At 37.4% G+C, this 24,936-nt stretch overlaps 1 protein-coding gene across 1 annotated transcript in view; it reads left to right on the top strand.

Annotated features, from left to right (window-relative positions):
• Positions 1 to 24,936, top strand: part of FMNL1 (formin like 1) — a 90,699-nt gene that overhangs the window by 26,025 nt on the left and 39,738 nt on the right. Inside the window, exons 2-4 of the mRNA XM_015832210.1 lie at positions 10,885 to 10,968; positions 15,846 to 15,929; positions 17,453 to 17,526. Of these exons, the coding sequence (XP_015687696.1) occupies positions 10,885 to 10,968; positions 15,846 to 15,929; positions 17,453 to 17,526 (242 nt within the window). The remainder of the gene's footprint in view (positions 1 to 10,884; positions 10,969 to 15,845; positions 15,930 to 17,452; positions 17,527 to 24,936) is intronic.

Raw genomic sequence — 24,936 nt, 5'->3', positions numbered from 1 at the left:
TTTCATGCCCGTTGCTGGTTGGCTAACTAGCAACGGGGTCTTACCAGCCAATGGAATTGTGTGATTACAAGCCAGGGGAATCCCATAAAAGAGGGCTCCCCTGGCCCAGATGCCAGTCCGGATTTACTTTATGCCTTGCCAATAAACCGAGAGCTGACTGTCACTCGACTCGTGTCTTACTGCCTGCGCGATCTAACATGATCCTTCTGATTATTCAGTCATAAAGGTACTCTCTGGGAAATCTAATTTTTAGAGTCCATTGGAGAAATGATACCTTGAGGACTTTCTAATTTGTATCATTACGGTGAGATTCCACTAATATTCTTTAGTAAATGATCTAGCTTAGCCAACTGTATGCCAGTGCCCAGGCCTGGTGTAGAAAAGTGATTGTGATTTGTTGTGATGGCAAATACAGGCAGATCTGTAAGGGACTTTTTTTTTTTTACTTTTATAAGAAAGAAATTGAAAACCAAGAAAAAATGGTGAAAACTCCCCCCCTCTTTGAATAGTTAATTTAAGAATGGTGCTGTCACTGCAGAATCTAGATGGCTGAGTCCATCGATAATCCTAGGTGGCTGGAAACTGGGATGTTAGCCCAGAAACTGTCATTCAGAATTTCATTTAAGATTCTGCATGACTTTGGGCAAGCCAAATCTATAAAACAAGTAGAACCAAATAGATTTTTACTGATTGTTGGTAAACCCATGCAAATTTTGTATGCCATAAATTAGTTTTGGCTATGTAAACATTAGTTAATTAATATGTTATTGTATATAGTGCAATATTTTGAAGGCTAGAGGTCACCAGCAGCTTTTCATAGCTTTATCAGGACCCATACTTTAAAAGTTGAGCATGGTCAGGATAAGGAAATAGGTGGGATCAGAAAAATTACTTGATAGAGAGCCACTTTCGTGCAGTGGTTAAGGCACCAAGCTAGAAAGAGGGAAACAGTGAATTCTAGTCCTGTCTTAGGCCCAACAGTTTCCCATGTTTCACCATATGCTCTTGGTTGTGGCATAATGTCATGCTAGCCACATGACCATGGAAACATCTCAACAATGCTGGCTCTTTGGTTTAAGAAACGGAGATGAGCACTGCCCATTAAAATCAGTTACAGCTAGCAGGGTAAAACCTACAGGGGCAGTTTTAGAACTAAGGAGAAACTTCCTGACAGTTAGAACAATTAACCAGTGGAACAACCTGCCTCCAGAAGCGGTGAATGCTCCAACACTGGAAGTTTTTAAGAAGAGACTGGACAGCCATTTGTCTGAAGTGGTGTAGGGTTCCTGCCTGAGCAGGGGTTTGGACTCGATGACCTCCAAGGTCCCTTCCAACTTTATTATTATTATTATTATTATTATTATTATTATTATTATTATTATTATTATTATTATTATTATTATTATTATTATTATTATTATTATTATTATTACTATTACTACTACTACCACTACTACTACTACTATTATTATTATTATTATTATTATTATTATTATTATTATTATTATTATTATTATTATTATCAGCCCTAGGAAAGAGGCAGTGGCAAACCACTTATAAAATCTTGCCAAGAAAACTGCATGGGCTTGTCCTGGCAGTCACCAGGAGTCAACACTGACTTGAAGAGGCAGACACAAATACATACACACACAAACCAAAACATTAACTGATATGTTAATTAATTTTCCCTACCTAAAACATATAATATAGCTGATTTTTTTCAGAGATTCTGGGGAACTTGTGGGCCATCTTTTTTGCCCAGATTCTTTTCATTCATTTTCCTTAAATGTTGAGTTTTAAAAGATGCAAGCCTTCTGCCCCAGACTGGCTCTTTCAATAATGCTGAAGTTGCAACTCCGCGAATTCTTAGCTAATGTATTTAATAATAGATGAGAATTCCAGGATGGGAAATGTTGATGTAAATAAGCAAGAGGCTAAAATGAATTATTTTCTAAGGGAATTTTTAACTTAAAGAAAGTGCAAGCCAGATTTCTTCAAACCACTGAATGGCAATAGGAATCCCAAATTTCTCCCCCTCACCATGATTTATAAATATACAATAGTTTAAAAAGTAGGTAAACAAGTCTGATATAAAAAAAATCTGAAAGACAAGTGGGAAGAGTTTGGATCCATTAAGCTCATTGTAAAAACACTTAACTGATGATTTCAAGTTGGCAAATGGCTTCAAATAAGTACCTTTACAGAGAGAAGGCCGTGGGGTACTAAAGAGATTCTTAATGAAGAGATAGAAATAGGCCCACAAATATTGCAAGCAGTAATGGGCAGAGTGCTTTAAAATCAAATTGTGGGGGTCAAAACAAAATACAATAATGTTTCTCTGTTCTCTAGATTGTTTCAATTTATTGCAGTCCTCATTGACAGCAAATTGATCTTTCAAAATCTATCAGATCATCATGCAACAAACATTACCCACATTTTAACACCCATCACAAGAAATATATAGGTAGTCCTTGACTGGCAACCATTTGTTCAGTGACTGTTCGAAGTTACAATGGCACTGAAAAAAAGTGACTCATGACAGTTTTTCAGACTTACGCCTATTGTAGTATCCCACAGTCACATGATTAAAAATTTAATTAAAAATTAAATATTTATGTCGGTCACAGTGTCCCGGGGTCATGTGATCACCTGTTGTGATCTTCTGACAAGCAAAGTCAAAGGGGAAGCCAGATTCACTTAACAACCGTGTTACTGATTTAATAATTACAGCCATTCACTTAACAACTATGGCAGAAAACATCATAAAATGAGGCAAAACTCACTTATCAACTGTCTAACTTAGCAATGGCCATTTTGAGCTCAGTTGTGGTTGTAAGTCAAGAACTACCTGTATTAGCATCATTCTGGAGAGCAGCTCAGATACAAGGAGTTGTGCTCAGGCTGGGAACCCTGAGTGGTATTCAGGCTGTGTAGCTACCCATCTCAACAAGTGACTTTGTGTGGCCTGCATCATAAAACCTATTAAATGGTTAAAACAATGCAAAGTAAATATACATATGGCTCCAAGTAGAAGTGTTACTATCGATGTTATAGCTAGGAAATGGTGCCCTTAGCCTACTCAGGGACCAAGCATTTGTTTAAGAATCTCTAAAAATAAAAGTTCTATAGCAGTTTGTTCTAATCTCACGCCATCAAGAAGTTCTTTCTAATGTTCACACTGCATCCCTTTTCTTATTTTTGGAAACGTTTGATTCAGTCTCTGCCCTTGGAGTATCATGTAGAGAAGAGGTCAATGGCATCGCCCTAGAAGGATGATATTGTTTTTATTTCTTAATGTTCTGATCCTGAGAAGTGCTGACAAGAATAATGAAAGTAAATCATGCATCAGTGATTGTGGGGATAGGATTTATTTTCAAGCATTAAAAGTCAGAGCGAACAGATCATCAAAGAAATAAGAGGGGAATAAGAGTGGTTAACTGCAGTGGTTTGGTGTGACTAATTTGAAATTTAGGAGGGTATGTTCATTCTTTTAGAAGGAGTACTATATTCCATTATGCTTTAAAAGAGCATTTTGAAAAATAGCCAGGTAGCTATCTTAACCGTTAAATAGATTCCTAAACGATATGCTAAGGTAAATTTGGTGGAGGCTCTTACTTTCAAGGAACTTTTCCTATCTTTTGTTCACTTTCCAGGGGATATCCTTCTGTCAAAGATTCCTCCCCTTATAGTGGGTTCACTATATGTGGCCCAGTACCATACAGGTAGTCCTCGACTTAAGACCACAATTGAGTCCAAAATTTATGTTGGTAAGTGAGACGTTTGTTAAGTGAATTTTGCCCCATTTTGCAATTTTTCTTGCCACAACTGTTAAGTGAATCATTACAGCTGTGAAGTTAGTAACATGGTTGTAATGGCTTCTCCATTAACTTTGCTTGTCAAAAGGTCAAGAAGGTGATTACATAACCCAGGACAGGCCAACCATCATAAATATGAACCAATAGCTAAGCATCTGAATTTTGATTGTGTGGCTATGGAGATGCTGCAACTGTTGTAAATATGAAAAACGTCACTTTTTTCAGTGCCGTTGTCACGTTGAATGGTCACTAAATGAACATAAATAGAGGATTATCTGTACTTTATAATAAGATACTTTTAGGATTTGCATTTGTTTACGTATGATCAATGGCTAGCTGACTTTGGCTGATTCAAGAATTCAAGGATAACCAGGATTGGACCAGATTAGTATTTGGGGTGGAGGGTAGGGTGAGGAGGAGAGAATACCACCAGATATTCCAGGGCTATAAGGTAAACTAGAAGTATTCCCAGTATTCAGTCAAAATATCTCACTAAGGAAGAATGGGCTAACAAATCTCAAATAAGAAAACTGAATGTTCCAAGAATAGTGTAGGATGTGAGGATCTCCTGGAATTGATGTGGCCCATAAATGCACTATCCATTTAAACAAAAGTCAATGGTAAACATCTGTGCCATTTATTACCTTAAGAAACCATGATTTGCTTAATAGCTTCCTTTAGAAGAAAGTTTTACCATCACATAAAAATCCTAATCATTCCTAAACTGGACATTCTATCAACATTAGCCCTTTTAAAATCAAGTTGCAAAATTATTCACATTTCTTTTTAGTAATCATCACCCAAATGAGGCACTGAAATAGTATAATAAAGCTAAAAGGTGCAGATTTTTTTGCTTAGGGCACACAGCAGAAAATATCAGAAAAACAAGGAACAGAATTGTAAGCAAAGTCAAGCACCAATTAATAATATTGTCACCCAATTCTATAAAGCTTTTTAGGAGAAAGTCTTTTTTAACTTCTGAAGAATAGAAATTTTGGCAGGAGTTTACTCCAGGCAATTGTGATATTTTTATAATATTTCATCAGCTCACATCGAAATTGACAACTTTAAATCTGTTTTTGGATACATTCATAAGTGAGTTAGGCTGCCCTGCTTTTTGATTTATCAATTGATCCATTTACAAAAGCCATTTGTGGCAGGACCTCTTATTTCCTACCACTTATGTAAATTTTGAATGAGGTTTCGTCTGATGGACATTTCTTAAAAGATGCTGTATAGCAAAATAATAAACAGATTTACAAACTAGCTCCCAAGCAGAAGTTGCTGTGTTTGCAATGCTTAGTTACCCACATGATTTCCAGTAACCAACACCACTGTAAGTTATGATGATCCACATCCTTATTGTATGTCTTCACTTTGAAGATGACTTGGAAGCTTTAATTGATCCATAATATAGTACTTATTCTGAAGTCTCTCTACTGGGTGCTAGTAGACTCAAATCCAATTCAGAGTTCTGATTATGACCTACACAGTTGTGTATGGCACAGTAATAAGTTGAATTAGAGACAATCTTATTCAGAATTGTTCTGTCCATTCTGTAAGGTCATTTAAAGGGGGCTTGGTTAGGACTCTATACACTTGAAACATGAAAGGGATGTGGCTCTGAGAGCAGATCTCATGACAAAGACTGTCCCAAAGATGGCTTGCTTCCCTCAGTTCTGATGTTCTGTCACTAGATTATGATTGTAGCCAGATTTGAACCTCCAGACCTCCTACATCAGTGAACCCTGTATCGTCATTCAATCGCCCAATGATGCCATGGAAGCAAGCATTCATCATAGAGCCGAACTGCAAATCAGCTGGAAGATAAGACAATGCTATATGAGATCTAATGAAGATCAACAAGATGATGATACATTATTTGTTTTCTTGCTATGAGATTCCTCTGAAAAAGAGCTGGAATTCTTCCTTTTCATATCAGATAGAGGAGACCTATTGATTTCTATATTATGGCAGTTTTTGAACTTGCCTGGTAATTTGAATGCCAGCAGCTTCTTTCAGTGTGGTTGCTATTAATAGCAACAAAGATGGAAATTCCTGTAGAGTCTCAAAATCACATATTCTCAATATCCAAGAGATTTTGAAAATGAGAAAGAGGAGTATTAGATTCATTTATAAGGCCATCATGGAACATTTCCCAATAATTTAGGGCTTATTTTTCACCTTGATTTCTTTCTGAATGCATTTATTTGGAATGTTTCTTTATGATTTTAAGCCCCCTCTGAATTTGCACTGCTAAAATGTTCCAATCATTCCTGTATTTTAGTTTTTGAATTGCTCTGGACATAAACGATGAGTTTTTTAAACTATAGAGTTTGAATGTTACACTGCACTAAGCCAGAACTAAACCAACCATTTTGTGGCCTAGCACAATATGTGAGCCCAGTTCCCCACTCATTGGACTGAATTTAGATTACAATGAATCTAACACAGAGCATTTTGTAAAGCAGTACAGGTAGTCCTCCATTCTTCGTTTAGTGACCATTCAAAGTTCCAATGGCACTGAAAAAAGTGACTTATGACTGTTTTTTACACTTATGATCATTGTAGCATCTCCATGGTCATGTGATCAAAATTCAGAAGCTTGAAAGCTGGTGTGTATTTTATGGCAGTTACGCTGTCCCAAGATCATGGGATCACCATTTGTAACCTTCTCAGCTGGCTTCTGGCAAGCAAAGTCAATGGAGGAAGCCAGAATCACTTAACAACCACATGATTCACTTAATAACTGCAGCAATTCACTTAACAACTGTAGCAAAAAGGTCGTAAAATGGATCACAAGTCACTTAACAACTGTCTTGCTTAACAATGGAAATGTTGGCCTCTGTTTTGATCATAAGTTGAGGACTTCGTGTAGTTCTCCTAGATGAAGTTCACATCTTAAAGTTGCTCAGATTGAAAAACACTGCTGTAAAGAATGGATCTGGGCAAGCTGCTTAAGTGAATATTGACTGATTTTTAAGCATTTTAAAGAAAGTTGATTTTTTAAAAATATCCATTTCTGCTGGCTTTAGATTGGTTTTCAGGTCAGAACGAACTTCGGTCCTTCAGTGGAATTATTTTTGCCAAAGGAGATAAAAAATTGGAGACCTCAGCAGCATTCCATCCCAACAATCACAATACCTTTCTGGATGAATCATCAGAATTGGCCATTGGTGGCAATGCCTTATACTCCAACTTGGATTACCATTTCCAAGAAATGTATTGGGGCATTAACACTTGGAGAGAGAAAGAGAATGGGAAAAGGAGAAATAGTTGATTGATGGATAGAGTTTATAGTGGGGAAGAAGGAGATCTCTTGGAATTAACTGTTGAAGATTTTTGATGATGTACCTATTTTATGCTATTTGTTCATGTCAGACTTACATAAAGTTTTAATTGTTTATCATCAGCTGGTCGTCCAGACGAATGAAAGATAAAATATTTCTCCTCTCAGGCATATACATCTCTGCCAAGAAAAGAACTAATGAGAGATGAGATAATCCTTTTTGGATAGGAACAGCAAAGCTTTAAACTGTCTAAGAAACTATGCCACTTCTGACTAAATAAGTCTAATTTCATCATATTATACTACTATTTATCCCACATTACTTTCCCCACATTCATGAAATGACATGTAGGCAGTCCTCAACTTACAACCACTATGGGGACCAGAAATTCCATTACTAAGTGAGGTAGTTAAGTGAGTCATGCCTGATTTTATGACCTTTTTTGCCATTGTCATTAAGTGAAGCATATGTTCATCAAGTAAATCCGGCATCCCCCACTGACTTTGCTTGTCAGAAATCAGCTGGGAAGGTTACAAAGGGCAATCGTGTGACTCTGTGACATTGCAACCCTCACAAATCCATAGAAGTTGCCGAGAGCTTGAATTTTATCACAGGAACACTGCAGGGGTTGTAAATGCGAGGACCACTTGTAAGTCATTTTTGTCAGCACTCTCATAATTTTGAATGTGTGCAAATTGAGGATTAACCGTAAGCAGATTACTTAGGTATCCGCTATATTGAGTACATGTAGTTTTATCTCTTTTTGTCTTAGCTACGTGATGTCCTGAATTGATGTCCAAACAGAATAATAGATTGGTTGAGGGGCAATAAACTAGATCTGCAGCTGAGGCAAGATGAATGTTGTAATTTTTCAGCTTCTACCTAGATGGTATTTAACCTGGTTTGGAGAAATAGTCTATCTTTTAGAAGATGTTTCTGAATCTATCATTGTCAGTGGAGATATAGGTGGCCTTTGCTCCTAAGCTAGGAGTATATTTGATCATGTCAGGCTCATACAATAGATGCAGCTGGAACTGGACAGGCAAAGTCTGGCATCAACACTTAGGCAACCCGAATGAAACTATCTTTGAAAATAATCCAGAATAGTTATAAACAGAATGGTCAAAATAACAACTGTTCGTCAGGGGTTTAACAGGAAATTCTCAAGATAATAAAAATGGCTATTACTGAGTAAAAAAATAATAATGTTTTCAAAATGACCTATGTGAGTTTTTGGAAATAGGAGCTGGGGCACCCCAAAATTTCAACCTTGGTATCTTATGAAGGCTATACAAGAATGCATCTTCCTTAAAATAGATTAGCATAGCTTTTATGAGGGCAACACTACTTTCCAATGTTTGCAATTGTTTGAAAGTGCTAACATGTTCATTTCTGGGACTCAGATGCCAAAGTTTTCGTGGATCTGCATTCAAAAATGTTACAATAGGATCATAAATAAAATTAGCAGTCCTAGAATAAAGAGATTTATTTTTGTACATCACTAGCTGCTTTAAGAAGTTGGATACCTTTCAGTATTTTTTCTCTTGATAGTTCATTTTACTTGCAGACTATATTTAGGCAATCTCAAATCAAGCAAAAGGACTAAGATAGTGTTAAACTAGGAGCTTAATTAATTATAATTTGAGATAATTACAACTCAAAGTAGTTGATTTGGTAAATCTATATTGGATGTCAAGAACATTTTTTTCACATGGATGTTGTTATTCATTGATCAAGGATGTTTTTTATTTAATTTAGTGTTTCTGAGGGGGAGGGTCCTTTGTGCTCTCAGAGCTGGCTTGCTTTTTTACAGTTGTTTCATTAACCAAACTAGGTAACATCATCAGTCATTAGCACAAGCTCAGAAAGCATCAAGATCCCCTAATTTCAAGGCTGAGCTACAAATATTTGCCTTTATTAGTGTTTTTTGTTGTTAAGAAAACTGGTCTTTTTTTCTATCCTATGTGGAATGGTTCAATCAGCAAGTTGTAAGGGAAATGAGAACAGGTTGAGAAAGAATGGTTGCAAGAACCAAACGCACAGCCAGCTTGCAACTTCCTGCCACTGAGATAATCTCCTCTAAATACATGCTGATTTCATTCAAGCATAATCACAAGGAGCCAAAGACTTCTTTTTTGTTGTTGTTCTTTATGTTGAAGCAAAAGAGGAACACAGCAGTCCATGAATATGAGCATTATTTGGGCAACCAGGCTTTTGTACAATGAGCCAGGCCTTCTGAGTAGCATGTGACTATTAGTAGACTTGATTTACCAGGTCATCCCAAGGAAAGTTTAATTTCCATTGAATGAAATTTCCATATTGCAGTGCAGATATTCTTCTAACTCAAGTAGAAAGTAGAAATAAGTGGGAGAAGTTCTTGAACTTTATTAGTTGAGAGTTGATGTAATTATAACTGGGGATGTTTCTGGCCATCTTGTAAATGTACCTCCAACTGAATATAGGAAAACTTTTTTATATTAGCTATAAATCAAAGGCACAATTAAAGTGCAACAACTTAGAACCTTTGTCAAATAGTATTTATGTATTTCACAGCATATAACTGCTGTCCCAATTACAGACTCTGGGAAGCTCACAATAAAAATGGAAAAATATATACTCAGATCATACAGTTTAGACTAGAGGACCCAGATTTTTTAAAATTGTTCTTAAAATGATCTCTGGAAATGATTCTGCACCCTCTGCATTTACATTATTCCTTTCTCCCCATCAATCAACCACTAGCCCCTGGCTATATGTTATTGGCCCTATACAGAACTGATTATTTTATGTTAAAATTGATGTTTATGTATGAGCCTCTTATCATAAGCCCAAAATGGCATCATCCATATAGAAGAGGAAAATACCAATTCTAACATTTTCAGAAGTACAAAAAAAAAATCCTTAGAGGAAATAACCATAAGAAGTGGAATTCCCCTCCCCTCAAATTCAGGCTCTCTTCCCCCCTCCCACCCCCAAGTATCAGAAGCTGCTGACACAGAGCAAAGAATCTCTACAGAAGATCTCCTAACATGGAGTACATCTGTAGCTGTCTGATAAAAAATAGATAAAGAAAATGAATTAAGAAAAGTATAGTTTTATAGGAAACTTTGATGAACAAGTTGTGGGAGCACTGGAGAAAAACAGTGAATGGGAGTAACTCACTACAAATGGGCCCTTGTACTATTCAAAGTAGAGACATGGGGGGAGGGGGTAGAGTCAAAAAAATCAAGATGAAAGTCATGACTACATGTGTATCCTCAAATTGTTCTCCCGTTGCCTTGCCTTTTTCCTCCAGTATTACAAGTAGTCCTCAACTTACAACCATTCATTTAGTGACTGTTCAAAGTTACAGTGGCACTGAAAAAAGTGACTTATGACCATTTTTCACACTTGTGACCATTGCAAGATCCCCATGGTCACATGATCAAAATCCAGCTGCTTGCCAATTGGCTTGTATTTATGACAGTTACAATGTCCCAGGATCATGTGATTACCTTTTGCAACCTTCTGACAAAGAAAGTTAATGGAGAAGCCAGATTCACTTAATACCCATGTTACTAACTTAACCACTATAGTGATTCACATGACAACCATGGCAAAAAGGTTGTAAAATTGAGCAAAACATACTTAACAAATGTCTTCCTTAGCAACTTAAATTTTGAGCTCAAATTGTGATTGTAAGTCGAGGACTACCTGCATTAAGAACTTTACATGGTTGAACATATCACAATTCTTGTTATGCAATTATTCTGTATAAACAATATTCTCTCTTTTTTTAGAATTCTATGAATCTGCCACCAGACAAAATGAAGCTCCTGAGTCAGTATGATAATGAAAAGAAATGGGAATTAATATGTGACCAGGTAAGAGACCAGAATGGTATATTTAAAGTAACTATAGGAATCATAATTTAAAATAGTTTCCAATGTGGTTTAATATTCAAAGCTTCTCATACATCTGAGAATTCTGGGAGTTGTAGTTTCTGTGTCTGACGATCATTTTTGATCCTTTGATGACAAGTAGGCAATCTTCTAAAGTATTCTGTGGCTATTATAGAAGGAGGACTTGTAGCAAAATACCTATTTATTGTAAAGTTAAAAAAATAAAAAGTGATGAATTTATTTCTTGCAGTTGCCAGTCAGTGGTGGGATTCAAATACCTGAAAAACTGGTTCTCTTATTGGATGCAGACCTGGGCCTCTGAGGCCTAGAACAAACTTCCAGAAGTGGCATCCATTTACTTCCGGTGGGCCATTCTAGGCCTGGGAGGCTTCCTCCAGACCTCCGAGGCCTAGAATGGACTTCTGGAAGCACTGTGCATTAAGCCGGTTCTCCGAACTCAGCAAAATTTAGCTACCGGTTCTGCCAAACCAGTGCAAACTGGCTGAATCCCACCACTGTTGCCAGTAGAGCTTTAGGTACTCTCTAGCCCCACCTAAATTTATCTTTCCTGTTTTCTTAATAGGTAAAGATGTATTTCCAAACAAAAGGCTATACAAAAGTCTGTAACTATAGTTTGCAACTTGACAGCTTCCCATTCATTTATTTATTTTTTAATAAAGGTTCTAAAAAATAAGATTTGGGCAAGAGAGCTTATAGGCGCTGAGAAATATTCCACAAGCATTTTTGGTGTTGTGGATAGTACTATAATTATGTTTGTTTTAGCTCTGTCCTAACATGATAAATGTCAGAGTTCCTTGATAGGACACCTGTGGCAGTTCAGTATATTTGGAAATCTAGTGTAGTTTGTCCTTGAGAAGACAGGATAAACAGGGCTGTTTCTATCTTTGCTTTCCCACAGGAAACAGAAAAGAAAAATTAAGTAGGTCTGTGGCAGGACAACAAACATCCAGAAGTTCAGAGCTGATGCCCTAATACAAGTAGCTTAGGTTTTGAACAATGTAATATATTCAAAAGACCAATATATGAGAGCCTGGTTGCATTCATCATGTACTCTGTCATGCTCTTTGTAAGCATCTAATTTTTTAGGGAAACCAATTTGTCCTGCAGGTGTCCACAGAAATTTATTTTGGATAGAAGAAATAGGCATGATTTTATCCCTGATCACATGCTTTCCTTAGCTATTTGAATAAGGGCAAAAGTGTAAATTCAAGAGATCTGCTAGGTGATTGGGCAGATTTCAGCCTCTCAATCAAATCTCACTGCACTGCATTTGGTTTAAAGGGAAGTACATCTGTTTTTCAGAGCACTAAACCAGGTTTACTACATGGCAGGAAAAACAATGACTTTGTGTGTGTGGGGAGGGATAACTCTAGCTTTAGGTCTGTTTGTACCTAGCAAGATGAACCAAAAGTGGTGTCAAAAGAAGCATTTTTCAGTGGGCTCATTTTAATGTTAAATTGTTTTTTTGTCTAAACCATTGTTTGCAAAGTTCACACTTTCTGCTAAGCCAAAACTAAAGAAGCCATACTGTGATATGAACCTAGTAAAAAAAAAATCCACTATCACCTTGGTTGAAACATTTCAAAATCCTGCCAGAACTAAATGGGTAATATGAAAGTGGGGTGTGTCATAACAAACTGCTGTTCCTTCTTTTGAGTTGCCTTCATGAGTTTAGTAGTGGTGGAGAAACAGTCTTTCTCCATCCTGAGTTAAACAAGGAAGGTGGTTACTTAAGGTTCCCTTGTGAAAACAAGCTGTTGGCAGGAGGGGGAGGGGGAATGGCACCTGTTCATGCTGTGAAACTATATATTCCTCAGTTTAATAAAGGCACAGCCTTGCGAATGATGCTGAACAGAAAAAGAGGAGAATGACTCATTCTGGGCTATGTGAATGTGTCTGTGTGATCCAGGTCTTCACAGACCTGCTAAAACAGCTCTGGCACAGGGCGATTTCCAAATGCCCTTTTACTCCAGAAAATAATCTTAAGGTGTTTATTGAGTGGGCAGTTAAGAATCAAGAAAATATCTCACTCGCTCTTCTGTGTTTGAATGAAATCAAGTCATAGGACCCTTGTGAAGTGGAACCTATTAGTGTCTGCTTTAGCTCACAACAAATACACCTGAATGATGGATAAAAAAAAAAAGCTTGGCCTTCATTTATCATGAATCATACAGGAAGTGGCAGTGTGGGTTGTAGAGATGTTGCTGTTGCTCTTTGATTGGGAAGATATAAAGGGTGCCACAGCACATTTAACTCACAATATATTAACCCCAATTGGATTAGTAAGGAGTGAATATACAGATCAGTTAAACCATTAAATAAATAACCCCTGTGTCCTACTTCAAATTAAGCTTAGTATCTGGTATGCATTAATGCAATGAACATGAATTGGGGCAAACTCTGGAGACGATGGAGGACAGAGGAGCCTGGTGTGCTATGGTCCATGGGATTGCAAAAAGTTCGGCACAACTTAGTGACTGAACAACAACAACAATATGTTATGCATACAGCCACCCAGGCAACCTTGTTAATTATGCTGTTCTGTTGTAAATGAAATTCTTAATGAAAAATGGCAGTGAATACAAAGTGTAGCTCACAGTAAAATGGAACAAATATATAGAGGCAGCTCTGCCATGAGTTAAAGCATTTACCTCAAGGGGTAGATAATGATTATATAACATAGATACATATGTTGAACGGCTTCTAATTACAGGTCATCATCGACTTATGACTACAATTGAGCCCAAAATTTCCATTGCTAAGCAAGACAGTTACGTTTTCCCCAATCTTACAAATTTACTTGGCACAGTTAAGTGAATCAAGTAGTTGTAAAGTTAGTAACACAATTGTTAATTGAATCTGACTCCCCATTGGCTTTGCTTGTCAGCAGAAGGATCGCATGATCACATGATCACGGGACACCGCAACTATCATGAACACATGCCTGTTGTCAATCGTCTGAATTTTGATCACTTGGAGATGTAGCAATGGTCGTAAGTGTGAAAAATGATCATGTTACTTTTTTTCAGTGCTGTTGTAACTCTGAACAGTCACTAAACGAATGATTGTAAGTTGAGGACTACCTATATCCACCACAATCCTAACATCACTTCCTGCCCCGCCACTGCCATCTCGGGATCATCTGCTTGTAAGGGAAAGTGGTTCTTTCATGGATTCAAAAGACAGGCTGAAAGCAGCATCCCCATTTTTACAGATGGAAGCAGCTCTGAGTTTTTGAATTTTTTGTATTTCTTAGACCTCGGGTCCCAGGCTACAAAAGTCAAGATGAATGCTTTTGATCACTGACATTTTTGCAGGCCAATATTTTAGCCCTAGAGTCTGCAAAACTATCAGAAATATATAGAATTAAAATTCCTTGTCAAACACATCATCCAAAAAGCATTAGTCCACATGCACATACAAGAACAATCCTTTTTTTTAACATGTATGTACATATACACATCACCTTGTCATCTCTCTCATTTTTTTCTTGAACTGCTCCAGGGACATCTGCAGAGAGTGGTAAAAAAAACCCAAAATGGTAACTGCTACAATAAAGTAGAAGCTTTTACCATACTCTGAGGACACTCCTGCCTTACTCTACTTTTTAGACACTTTCATTCATTCATTCACACCCCCAGGTTTTAAATTGGTACAATATTAACAATGTGTCCTCTAATTATTGCAGAATCTTTTGAAGTAAATATTTTAGCACTTATGCTTCAAACAGTAAGAACAGGAGGCAGTGCACCATAACTCTTGTGAAACCTTGTGTCATATTGTGGCACAGGGTGATGCAATGCAGTTATTATGGGAAGAAGAAGCAGGGATGACTTACACAGGACTAATTTGATTTGAGTTATACATTTAAATAGTGTGTATGAAAAGGATTATCTGCAACCTCTTTCTACAGATCCACAGATTCTTTAAGGTTTACAGTTTCCAATGACCAAAGTTGGGTGAAAACCATAGAACTTCGTATAGCACATTCCAAAGTATACATTTGCAGACTAAAGCGTTTTAAGAAAAGGGTATTGTTGTGATAGGGGAGCATATATGTACAGGTGGTTCTCAATTTACAACAGTTTGTTTAGTGACATTCAAAATCTCAACAGCATTGAAAAAGTGACTTATGACCATTTTTCACATTTATGACCATTTTTCATACTGCAGCATCCCCATGGTCACCTAATCAAAATTCAGATACTTGGCAACTGACTCATATTTATGACGGTTGCAGTGTCCCATGGTCACAGGATCATCTTTTGTGACCTTCTGACAAGCAAAGTCAATGGGAAAGCCAGATTTACTTGACAGTGTTACTAACTTAACAACTGCAGTGATTCACTTAACAATTGTGCAAGAAAGATTGTAAAATCTGACAAAACCCACTTAATAACTGACTCACTTAGAAACAGAAATTTTGGGTTCAGTTGTGGTCATAAGTTGAGGACTACCTGTAATGGCTGGGCTATAAAATTGGAGTTTTCTAAACTTCAACAGGCCAGAATATATCCAATGCCTTTGAATATTGAGATATCTTTTTTTCTCTCGTGTTACTTTTTATACTTTCGCAGTTTAGCCTGATGCATAAACATTTACATCTGGCAGCTAAAGGCTGCTAGTGCTGTGCCCAGAAGCACCTGCAATATTTGTAATTTTGGTTATGTTTAACAATTGTCTCCAAAGCATCTTCCACAAAAATAGATAAAAAGATATACCTAACTTGCACATCCTCATAACATGTTTGCATTTTCAGAACCACCTCTATTCCTTATGGATTTAATGAAAAAAATGTGTTGTTTCTCTTCTTCCACCCCATCTGTGTCTATCCATAGGAACGATTCCAGGTCAAGAACCCACCATCTGCCTATATCCAGAAATTGAAGAGCTATCTAGACACAGGTGGATTCAGTGGAAAGGTAACTTGTGGCTAATATGGCCATTTCATATTCTCTGCCTCCCATAATTACTTTCCTGTTCTTTCTATTCTCTCTCAACTGGAAATCTATATATCTCTAAAACATTCATTCCCATCACCTTTAACCTGGCAAAATGCTGCATCATAGGGCAATAATTTTGAAACCAATGTATCTCAAATGGACTAACTTACAGAATGTGTCCAAAATCTTGGACCTGTAATTACTGTAGATTTCAAATGTGGCAAACTTTATAAAACATTTTATGACATAAAAATAATAATAAAACACTTTATGACATAATACAAAATATCATAAAACATTTCCTGTGCTGATGTTTGTGCTACACAGTTCAGCATGGGCTATTTTCAAGGCAGACACATCTCTGAATATATTCCAGCTTTTTCCAGTGAAGGCAATAATTAGATATTCTGTCATAATTGAGCCATAGAGGGAATCTAGTAAGGAAATATCTCTGAAAAGATGAGCCTATGAGACACAGGCTATCTAATTTTATATATAGTAAAACTAAAAAAGATGTCCTTTTGCTGACAAACCATTAGCAGCTGATTATCATAGTTTTCTTCCCCAAGACTGATTTTACTTTTAGGTAAAACAGAGCAAAAACAACCAAACAAAAATCTTCAGTAAACAAATACAACTGGATTTTTAAAAAGATTTTTGATTTCCCGAATGAGTAGAAATTACTACTCTGCTTGCAGTTACAAATTTATTTATTTATTTACTGCAGTTATTTGTATTTCAGAGTAACAATCCTTCATTAGATTGCAAACAATAAAAGTAATTGTAGATAAAATACAATGAGCATTATTGAAAAAGAAATGCAGTCACAGGATCCTTTACACAGAGCCAGTGATGCTAAAGGCCTGATAGGGGTGTGGGATGTGGGGGAGAGCACATTTACATATTCTATATTATATTATTTTGTGCATCTAACACAAAAGATAGACTGGCAATGGCATGCACAGTATTTCTTTCTGGATCTGGCCAGACACATGGAAGTATAATTTGCAGGAATTATTGTGATGTGAGCAAAATAGGAAATGCGCAGACAACCTTATGTTGAAGAGATAGATCACATTTTAATAATAAAAATGTATCTCTTTTGAATGAATTGAATGCCTTGATATACCTGCCAGAAACTCACAGTTCCTATAGCCTTAGTTATTTAAAATTTGAGCCATAGGCTTTATTTGAACAGATGCCTTTATTTGGAGTATTTTTATTTGCTTTCTGGGTTATGATTTTTCTTTGCTCATAACCATAATCTGCCTGCAATCAATATGAAAATGCAACCAGCAAAAGAACTGTTTTGTAATTCACTATTGATTGCAAGGCATGCTCATAGTCTGAAATTCCTTGTGGTATCTATATTATTTCCCATTGATGCCTAGATAACTTTTTCAAACCCAGGATTATTATATAATTCATAAGTAAGTCACAGGTAGATAAATATATGCCAGGTTTGTAATTTCTACGGGATTTGATTTGCTTTCTTTACCCAGTTTAAGAGACGAGTTCAAGAATCTACCCAGGTTCTTCGGGAATTAGAGATATCCCTGAGAACAAACCACATTGGGTGAGTAACAGTAGAAAACAAATTCATTAGTTATTCACTTACTTGTTGTGCACTCTCCAACTTGCTATTCCTAGTCATGAACAATTATATTCATTATTAGCAATGATAATATATTCATTATTTGAATATTATAGAATATAATTTGAAAAACCTGAAGCATCATGACCACTTCAGAGACTACCTTGTAGCACTTAGGTAGTTCATTGACTCATTCATAGTCATTGACCGAGCTAGGCAGCTATAGAAATTAAATGAACAAATGAATGAATGAATTCTCAAAATAGTTTATATTCTACAGAAATTATACTCTGCATGCTTTCTAAAGTTAGAAATAACACTTTTTATAAATAAATGCCCCAAAGAATGTCGTGCCTATTGGAGAGAGAAGGGGGTATGTTTGGACAAGAATACAGAGCATTTCTGATTGTGCTCAGTGGGCTCTGTGAAAATCAACATGGCCTGGGTAAGGTTAAACTCCCCTTCTACAACCTAACAGACCCCAGGTACTGGGACAGCACATTGATAACATTGCCTGGATGGCCAGGGATCAAGATGTACAAAATATACAAGTGTACAAATCAGTATACTGATGATACCTGACTCCATGCCCTCACCCAATAATCCCTGGTAGATGTTAAATAAGAATAGGTTAAGATTAAATAGGAATAAGAGATCCAAACAACGAACCTAAAGTTCCATCTCTCCCTTTCTACAAGGAAAGGTGGAATTAGCCCCCAAGTGGAACTATTGAGTGGAATTACCCCAAAGAAAGCAGAGTAACAGAATTGGAAGAGTTCTTGGAGATCTTCTAGTCCCTCTGCTCAAGCATGTCAGACAAATGGCTATCCAATCTCTTCTTAAAAATCTCCAGTGATGGAACAACCACAACTTCTGAAGGCAAGCAGTTCCACCGATTAATTGTCAGTAAATTTCTCCTTATTTCTAAGTTGTTTCTCTCCTTGATTAGTTTCTGTCCATTGCTTCTTGTCCGACCTTCAGGTGCTTTGGAGAACAGGTTGATCCCCCGCTTCTTTGTGGCAGCCCCTCAAATATTGGAACACAAATATCATGTCACCTTTAGTCTTCTTTTCATTAAACTAGACATACCCAGTTCCAGCAATGGTTCTTTATATGTTTTAGCTTCCAGTCCCTAATCATCTCTTTAATAATAATAATAATAATGATAAAGTTGGAAGGGACCTTGGAGGTCATCTAGTCCAACCCCCTGCTCAGGCAGGAAACCCTATACCATTTTGGACAAATGGCTGTCCAGTTTCTTCTTAAAAACTTCCAGTGTTGGTGCATTCACCGCTTCTGGAGGCAGATTGTTCCACTGGTTAATTGTTCTAACTGTCAGGAAGTTTCNCCCCCCTCGTCCTTCTCTTTGTTAAACTAGACATACCCAATTCCAGCAACCGTTCCTTATATGTTTTAGCCTCCAGTCCCCTAATCATCTTTGTTGCTCTTCTCTGCACTCTTTCTAGAGTCTCAACATCTTTTTTACATCGTGGTGACCAAAACTGGATGCAGTATTCCAAGTGTGGCCTTACCAAGGCATTGTAAAGGGGTATTAATACTTCATGTGATCTTGATTCTATCCCTCTGTTAATGCAGCCTAGCTGCACTTCTCTGCACTCTTTCTAGAATCTCAGCATCTTTTTTATATTGTGGCAACCAAAACTGGATGCAACCTTCCAAAAGTGGTTTTACCAAGGCATTATAAAGTGGTATTAACATTTCATATGATCTGGATTCTATTCCTCTGTTAATGCAATCTAGGACTGTGTTAGATTTTTTGGCAGCTGCAGCACACTGCTGGCTCATATTTAAGTGATTGTTCACTAGGACTCCAAGATCCCTCTCACAGTTACTACTATTGAGCCAGTACTATCTATTCTGTATCTGTGCATTTGGTTTTTCTTACCTAAGTGGTATAACTTTACTTTTCTCATCATTGAATTTCATTTTGTTAGATATGTCCCAGTGTTCAAGTCTGTATCCATCTGTATCTTCAGCTTATTTTCTGGAGTGTTGGCTATTCCTCCCAGCTTATTTGCAAATTTGATGAGTTCCCCATCTATCCCCTCATCCAAATTATTTATGAGGATATTGAAGCGTACTGGGCCTGAGCCTTGAGGTAGCCCACTGCATACTTCCCTCCATGTAAATGCAAATTCATTAAGGACTACATGTTGAGTGTGATTGGTCAGCCAGTTACTAATCCATCTGATGGTGATGCTTCCCCATGGGAGTTTGGAGACTGGATAAAAATTATCCAGTGTAATTGAGGCTAGTGACAAGGAAGGGGCATATCACTGCCTCTTTCAAAGATAAATTCATTGCCACCTGGACCTAACCATGTGTTATCTCCCAGGTGGATTTGACCAGTCAGAAGAAACATGGATCTAAAGGATCTGGATTTGGCCTTCAAAAGGAGAAAGGGAGCAATGAATCACTGACAGAAAAACAAAAGATAACTCAGTCCTAATAAAGTGGAAAGTGTGAGAAAGAAACTCAAAATATTCCTGCCTTAATCTTTTTTGGTAAGAGAAAGAGCAGAGAGAAACTCTGACAGGCTTTCAAGATTCTATTATTCTACCCTATGGCAATGAAATGCATCCTTGGAATCCTTGCTGTTTCTATTTCTTGATCCTACCTACTTTGAATGACTGATTGACTTTCACTCACAGTTCAGAAAATCCTACCGTGTTTCCCCGAAAATAAGACCGGGTCTTTTTTTTTTTTTTTTGCTTCCAAAAGAGGCATTAGGTCTTATTTTTGTAGGGGGGGTGTCTTTTATATTCACCTCTGGCACCTGCAGCCCCACCCAGCCAGCCCACTTCTTCTGCAGCCGAAGGAGCAGCTTCATTCTGAAGCTCAGAATGGAGCTCCGGCCTGCATTTTGCAGTCAGGCCTTTCCAGAAGACCACTGCAGCCAAATACTGAGCTATAGATTCAATCATAGCTCAGTTCTCTGCTGCAGTGGTCTTCCAGAAAAGCCTGTGATTGAGAAATGCAGGCATGGCTGCAGAAGACACCGCAGAAGAAGTGTACTTGCGAGGAGATGACTGGCTGTCAGGTAGGTGGGTAGAGGGTGTAGGGCAGTTTTATATCTCCACCCCCTCCCTAGCTTGATTTTTAGGTGTGTGCCTCACCCCAAAACTAGGGCTTATTTTGGGAGCAGGGCTTATATTAGGCCCACCCCCAAAAATCAAGCTAGGGCTTATTTTCGGGATAGGCCTTACTTTCAGGGAAACACGGTATGCAGTTCCTCAAGACTCGTAGGCTCAAATTCCTCCTAGATAATAGAGCTTAACCCACTTCAATAGGATTCACCTAGTCAGAAATAATAATCTATTATATCTATAGAAACCTAGTGTGGTCTTCACAGCATCTCTTTAAGATGTTCATCAAGACATTCCCTTCCTAAAAAAGTACAGCTCACCCCAAATATGGTCAGTTGCGTGGCACATTGCAGATATGCTAAGAGTGAAAAAATCATGTTTTATTGTTCTTACTGCCATAAGATACACCTTAATCTAAAGTCTTGTGGATGTCTAATCAGACTCACTCCCAGTTTTTCTCCAACAATGTCATAGATGTCTTTTCTATTGCTTCATTTCCTAGAGCTCCTCAGTAAACCAAGAGGCATTTAGCATTGATAGACAAAGAGATGCTACTTAAGAGCAATCCAATGAAGGGCTGTCACCCTTCATTCATTCCAAGAATTGACTAAAATCTCCGTTTAACAGCCCACCACAATCTCAGAAAACTCCCCAACCATTCTCTGTAAACCAACAGGATCCATAAGGCTCCTGGACAAATTGATCCAACAGATCTCACCTTCCTGATAGACCAGTCCAGGGTAACCAAAGATCTGAACACAAGGGACAGAAGATAATATCCCTTGCCCTGAAGTAGATTGGATGTTCTTCCAGAAGATTTGTCAACCGAGGAGATGCAGCTGGGAGGGTGGGGAGTATTTAGAATCTGTGTGATTGTTTTTAATATTCTTTTCTTCATCCCATTTTTGGCCTGCTCTTTCCTTAGGGCTCAATAAGAATGGCAGCTTGAATTGATGTTAGCACATATTTAAATAGAAATTGGAATTGCAACTACAGTCTGTAATATACAGTATATCAACAGTTCAAAGGCACGAGACAAGGCCCTTGTTTGCTAAATAGCTATTTATAACCTTTTGTTCAAACACTCAAATCTCTGATGAGTTTCTGGGTGGGAAGAAAGTCCCATAGCTGTAGAACAGCCAGAAAAATGCCATTTTATGTCATTTGTTCTCCAGGTTTGACATGCAAATTGATTAATCAAGAGCAGACATGTCAAACTCACGACATCACATGATGTCGTGCAACATATCGGGAATGTTTTGCCATTGCCGGCAATGGGGTGGGCGCGGCTTCTGCGTGACGTGTCCGGCCCGTGGACCGGCAGTTTGACACCGCTGATTTATTTATTTTATTTATTATTTATTTATTTATTGAATTTATTTATCAAGAGGGTATCCTCAGGGCTTACACATAAGGTCTATTTTTAGTTTTGCAAAGAATGGCAGTAATGGTGTTCTGACCTTACTTATGCAGCAGAGACATTGTAAGGGTCCATATAAAATTATGGGTTCTAATAATGTCTTTTGCAAACTGCCCATAGCTCATCAATAAAGTATATTCTTTGAGACCACTGAGTTTTTAAATGATATCTGGCAGCTACCAGACTAAGTGATTAATGTTGGTCCTGGCCATTCTCGACTTATTGCTTTACTTGTTTAGTCAACTACCTTGCTTGCAAGTTGAAGGCTTTGGTGCTGATTTGAAGTTATCTTTTGTTCCCTGGTTTTACTATTGTTTTTGTTTCCTATGTTGTACCTGTTAACCTCCCCGAGTTGTTGGGGGTATACAAATAAAATAAGTAAATAATAAAATGAAATGATACATGACCAGTAATTTTTTAATTTGTTTGTTTTGTATGGCCACCCATCTCACCAAGTGATTCTTGACACCAAATAAAAATTTAAAAATAAAACAAAATAATTATTTTTTCTATTTTCTGTTGGGTTAAGATTAACTTTAAAGCTCAATTTTATATGCTTTTGCTCATAATAGTTGATAACTATCACTGTCTCCAGATTTTTTTTGTAGTCCTCCCTCCCCCCCCCCTGAAATTCTGGCAAGCTCTTAATTCTTGGTTAGGTTTTGTGTTTTAAAACACAAAAAGTCCGAAAGGAGAAGGGCGGGATATAAATGCAATTAATAAATAAATTAATAAAATAAATAAGTAATTGAGTAATGAATTTATTAATGAACTAGCTGTACCAGGCCACGCGTTGCTGTGGCTCAGTCTGGTTAAATTTACGTCCAACAGATGGCGCTGTTTTTCAAAAAAAGCATGTTTTTACCTGTCACAGGTGTGACATCTATATAATAGTAGGTATATAAAAACATGCGCGTATTCGAATGCAACGTTGTGTCAAAATTTCAAAGCAATCGGTGAAAAACATTCGGAGATTTAAGATTTTGAACAAACGAACATTTACATTTTTATTTATATAGATAAATGGTCCAAAATTCATATTCTGAATAGGTTTGAATAAGGCTGAATAACTAGACTTGGTTATACACATCCAACATTCATTTGTTTGTCCAGTCAGATCAAACAGGGCCAATTATCTTCAGATCCAGCTTACCTATCATCTAATGAAATTTAGGAAACAAGTATTTCCAGTCACTGTCCCAGCTTATGGAATTCTCTCCGTATGGAGATTCCTTCTTGGGTTATAGATGAGAAGTTGAGCTGGCGCTTCCATCTAGCTCAGGAGGAAGAAATGTTTTGAATGTCAGAATGCATACACATGACTTTGCATATCTATTTTTAATCTTTTATGATGCTGTTGAGATTTCTAATGGGGGTATCATTTTTATTGAGGACTTTTTAAAATGAAGTTCCTGGCTGTTAGCCACTAAGTTCCTCTGAGGGTGAGGAGCATATCAATTTAAGGAATGAAGAAATAAAGTTTCATTTATAATACATCCGAAATGCTGAAGTAAATGAAACTAAACTGATTATAACACCGCTGGAATTCACATTTTACACATAATATGGCTTTGTTGGTTTCCAGTTTAGAATGCAGTTTGTGAGCCCTTCATAGGGGTTTAATGTTATTTATGACTTAATCGAGAAACTACAGCTTGGTATAATTTATGATAGGTAATGTCTCCTGCTGCTGCTGCTGACTTCATATGCATTGAACCTCAAGCTCATTAAATTCTTATCTCTGGCTTTTGTAAAAACTATTTCATGCAATCTGTGTTGACCTGGAGAATGCCTGTGAAGTGGGGAAGTAACGCTTGATAGAAGATAAATCCAGGCTTGATCCTCCCTTTCTCAGCCTTGAAGTAGGCAAGAATGCCTAGGGATTCTCTACCTGTGTTTGGAATGAACAATTAGGTATAATGAGGGGAGGTGTGCGCTAAAAATATTGGTCTGGCTTAAAGTAGGATAGACTGGAGATTCTTTGCTTGTGACTTTATTGTATGGGAAGAAGGTAAATACAGTACATAATATCAATAGGATCTTATGAATCAGGGCTAAGCTGGGAAAGTAAGAGGGAAGCTAGACTGAATTCATTAACTGCAGTTCCCTGTCTTATGATTCAGTCCTGCATTTTCTTTTCCAGTGCTTCAACTAGTAATCCTAGACCAACTTATTCCTCCTTTGATGTCTTACTTTTGGAACAAATAAACTAATGACTGAAGAGAAGAAACCATGACAAAGGGAACAGAATAAATTCATTTCTCACTAGTTAGCCTTCTGTTGAAGCACCAGGGGGATGAAAAATGTGTTAAGAATTGTCTGTGTGATGTTACATTTTAATTGTTGAAATGAACATCAGCCTCAATGGAGAGTAATCTGGTTAACTGACTAATTTCTTTTGCTGGGAGCTAAGCTGAATTCCACCCCACTCTTTTCCCTGTTTCTAAGAGTCCACTGAGGTTTCCAGCAAAGGCCTTGGCCCTCTGTAGAGAAGGTGACCTGAGCATGTTGGAGGCAGCAGCCAACACCATTAAGGACAGTGATGTATGCAGGCTAATTAACCGTTTGAATGAGAAAGCATTTATCTCTCTGAACCAACTGCCTGCCAAGCAGTGAGGAGATAAAAGGGAAGCCAACAAGCCCACGTTTTGTCAGCATTTTCTGATCAAATATACCGTTAAGCCCAAAACAGTGTAAAAGACAAAACAAATTACACATTATAATGAGATATAGGTCCTGGGCACCAAGAGAGGCAATGCAATCCAGCAGAAATGGTACCAAACAATTTTTCCATGACATAGTGGAATTCATAGTATGCACACCAAGAGCTTATGCACCTGAGACAAATTCCTTGCATGTCCAATA

The sequence above is a fragment of the Protobothrops mucrosquamatus genome, unplaced genomic scaffold (assembly GCF_001527695.2).
Source record: "Protobothrops mucrosquamatus isolate PMUCROS unplaced genomic scaffold, P.Mucros_1.0 scaffold1, whole genome shotgun sequence".
NCBI lineage: Eukaryota > Metazoa > Chordata > Lepidosauria > Squamata > Viperidae > Protobothrops > Protobothrops mucrosquamatus.
This window is presented reverse-complemented; position numbering and strand designations above follow the sequence as displayed.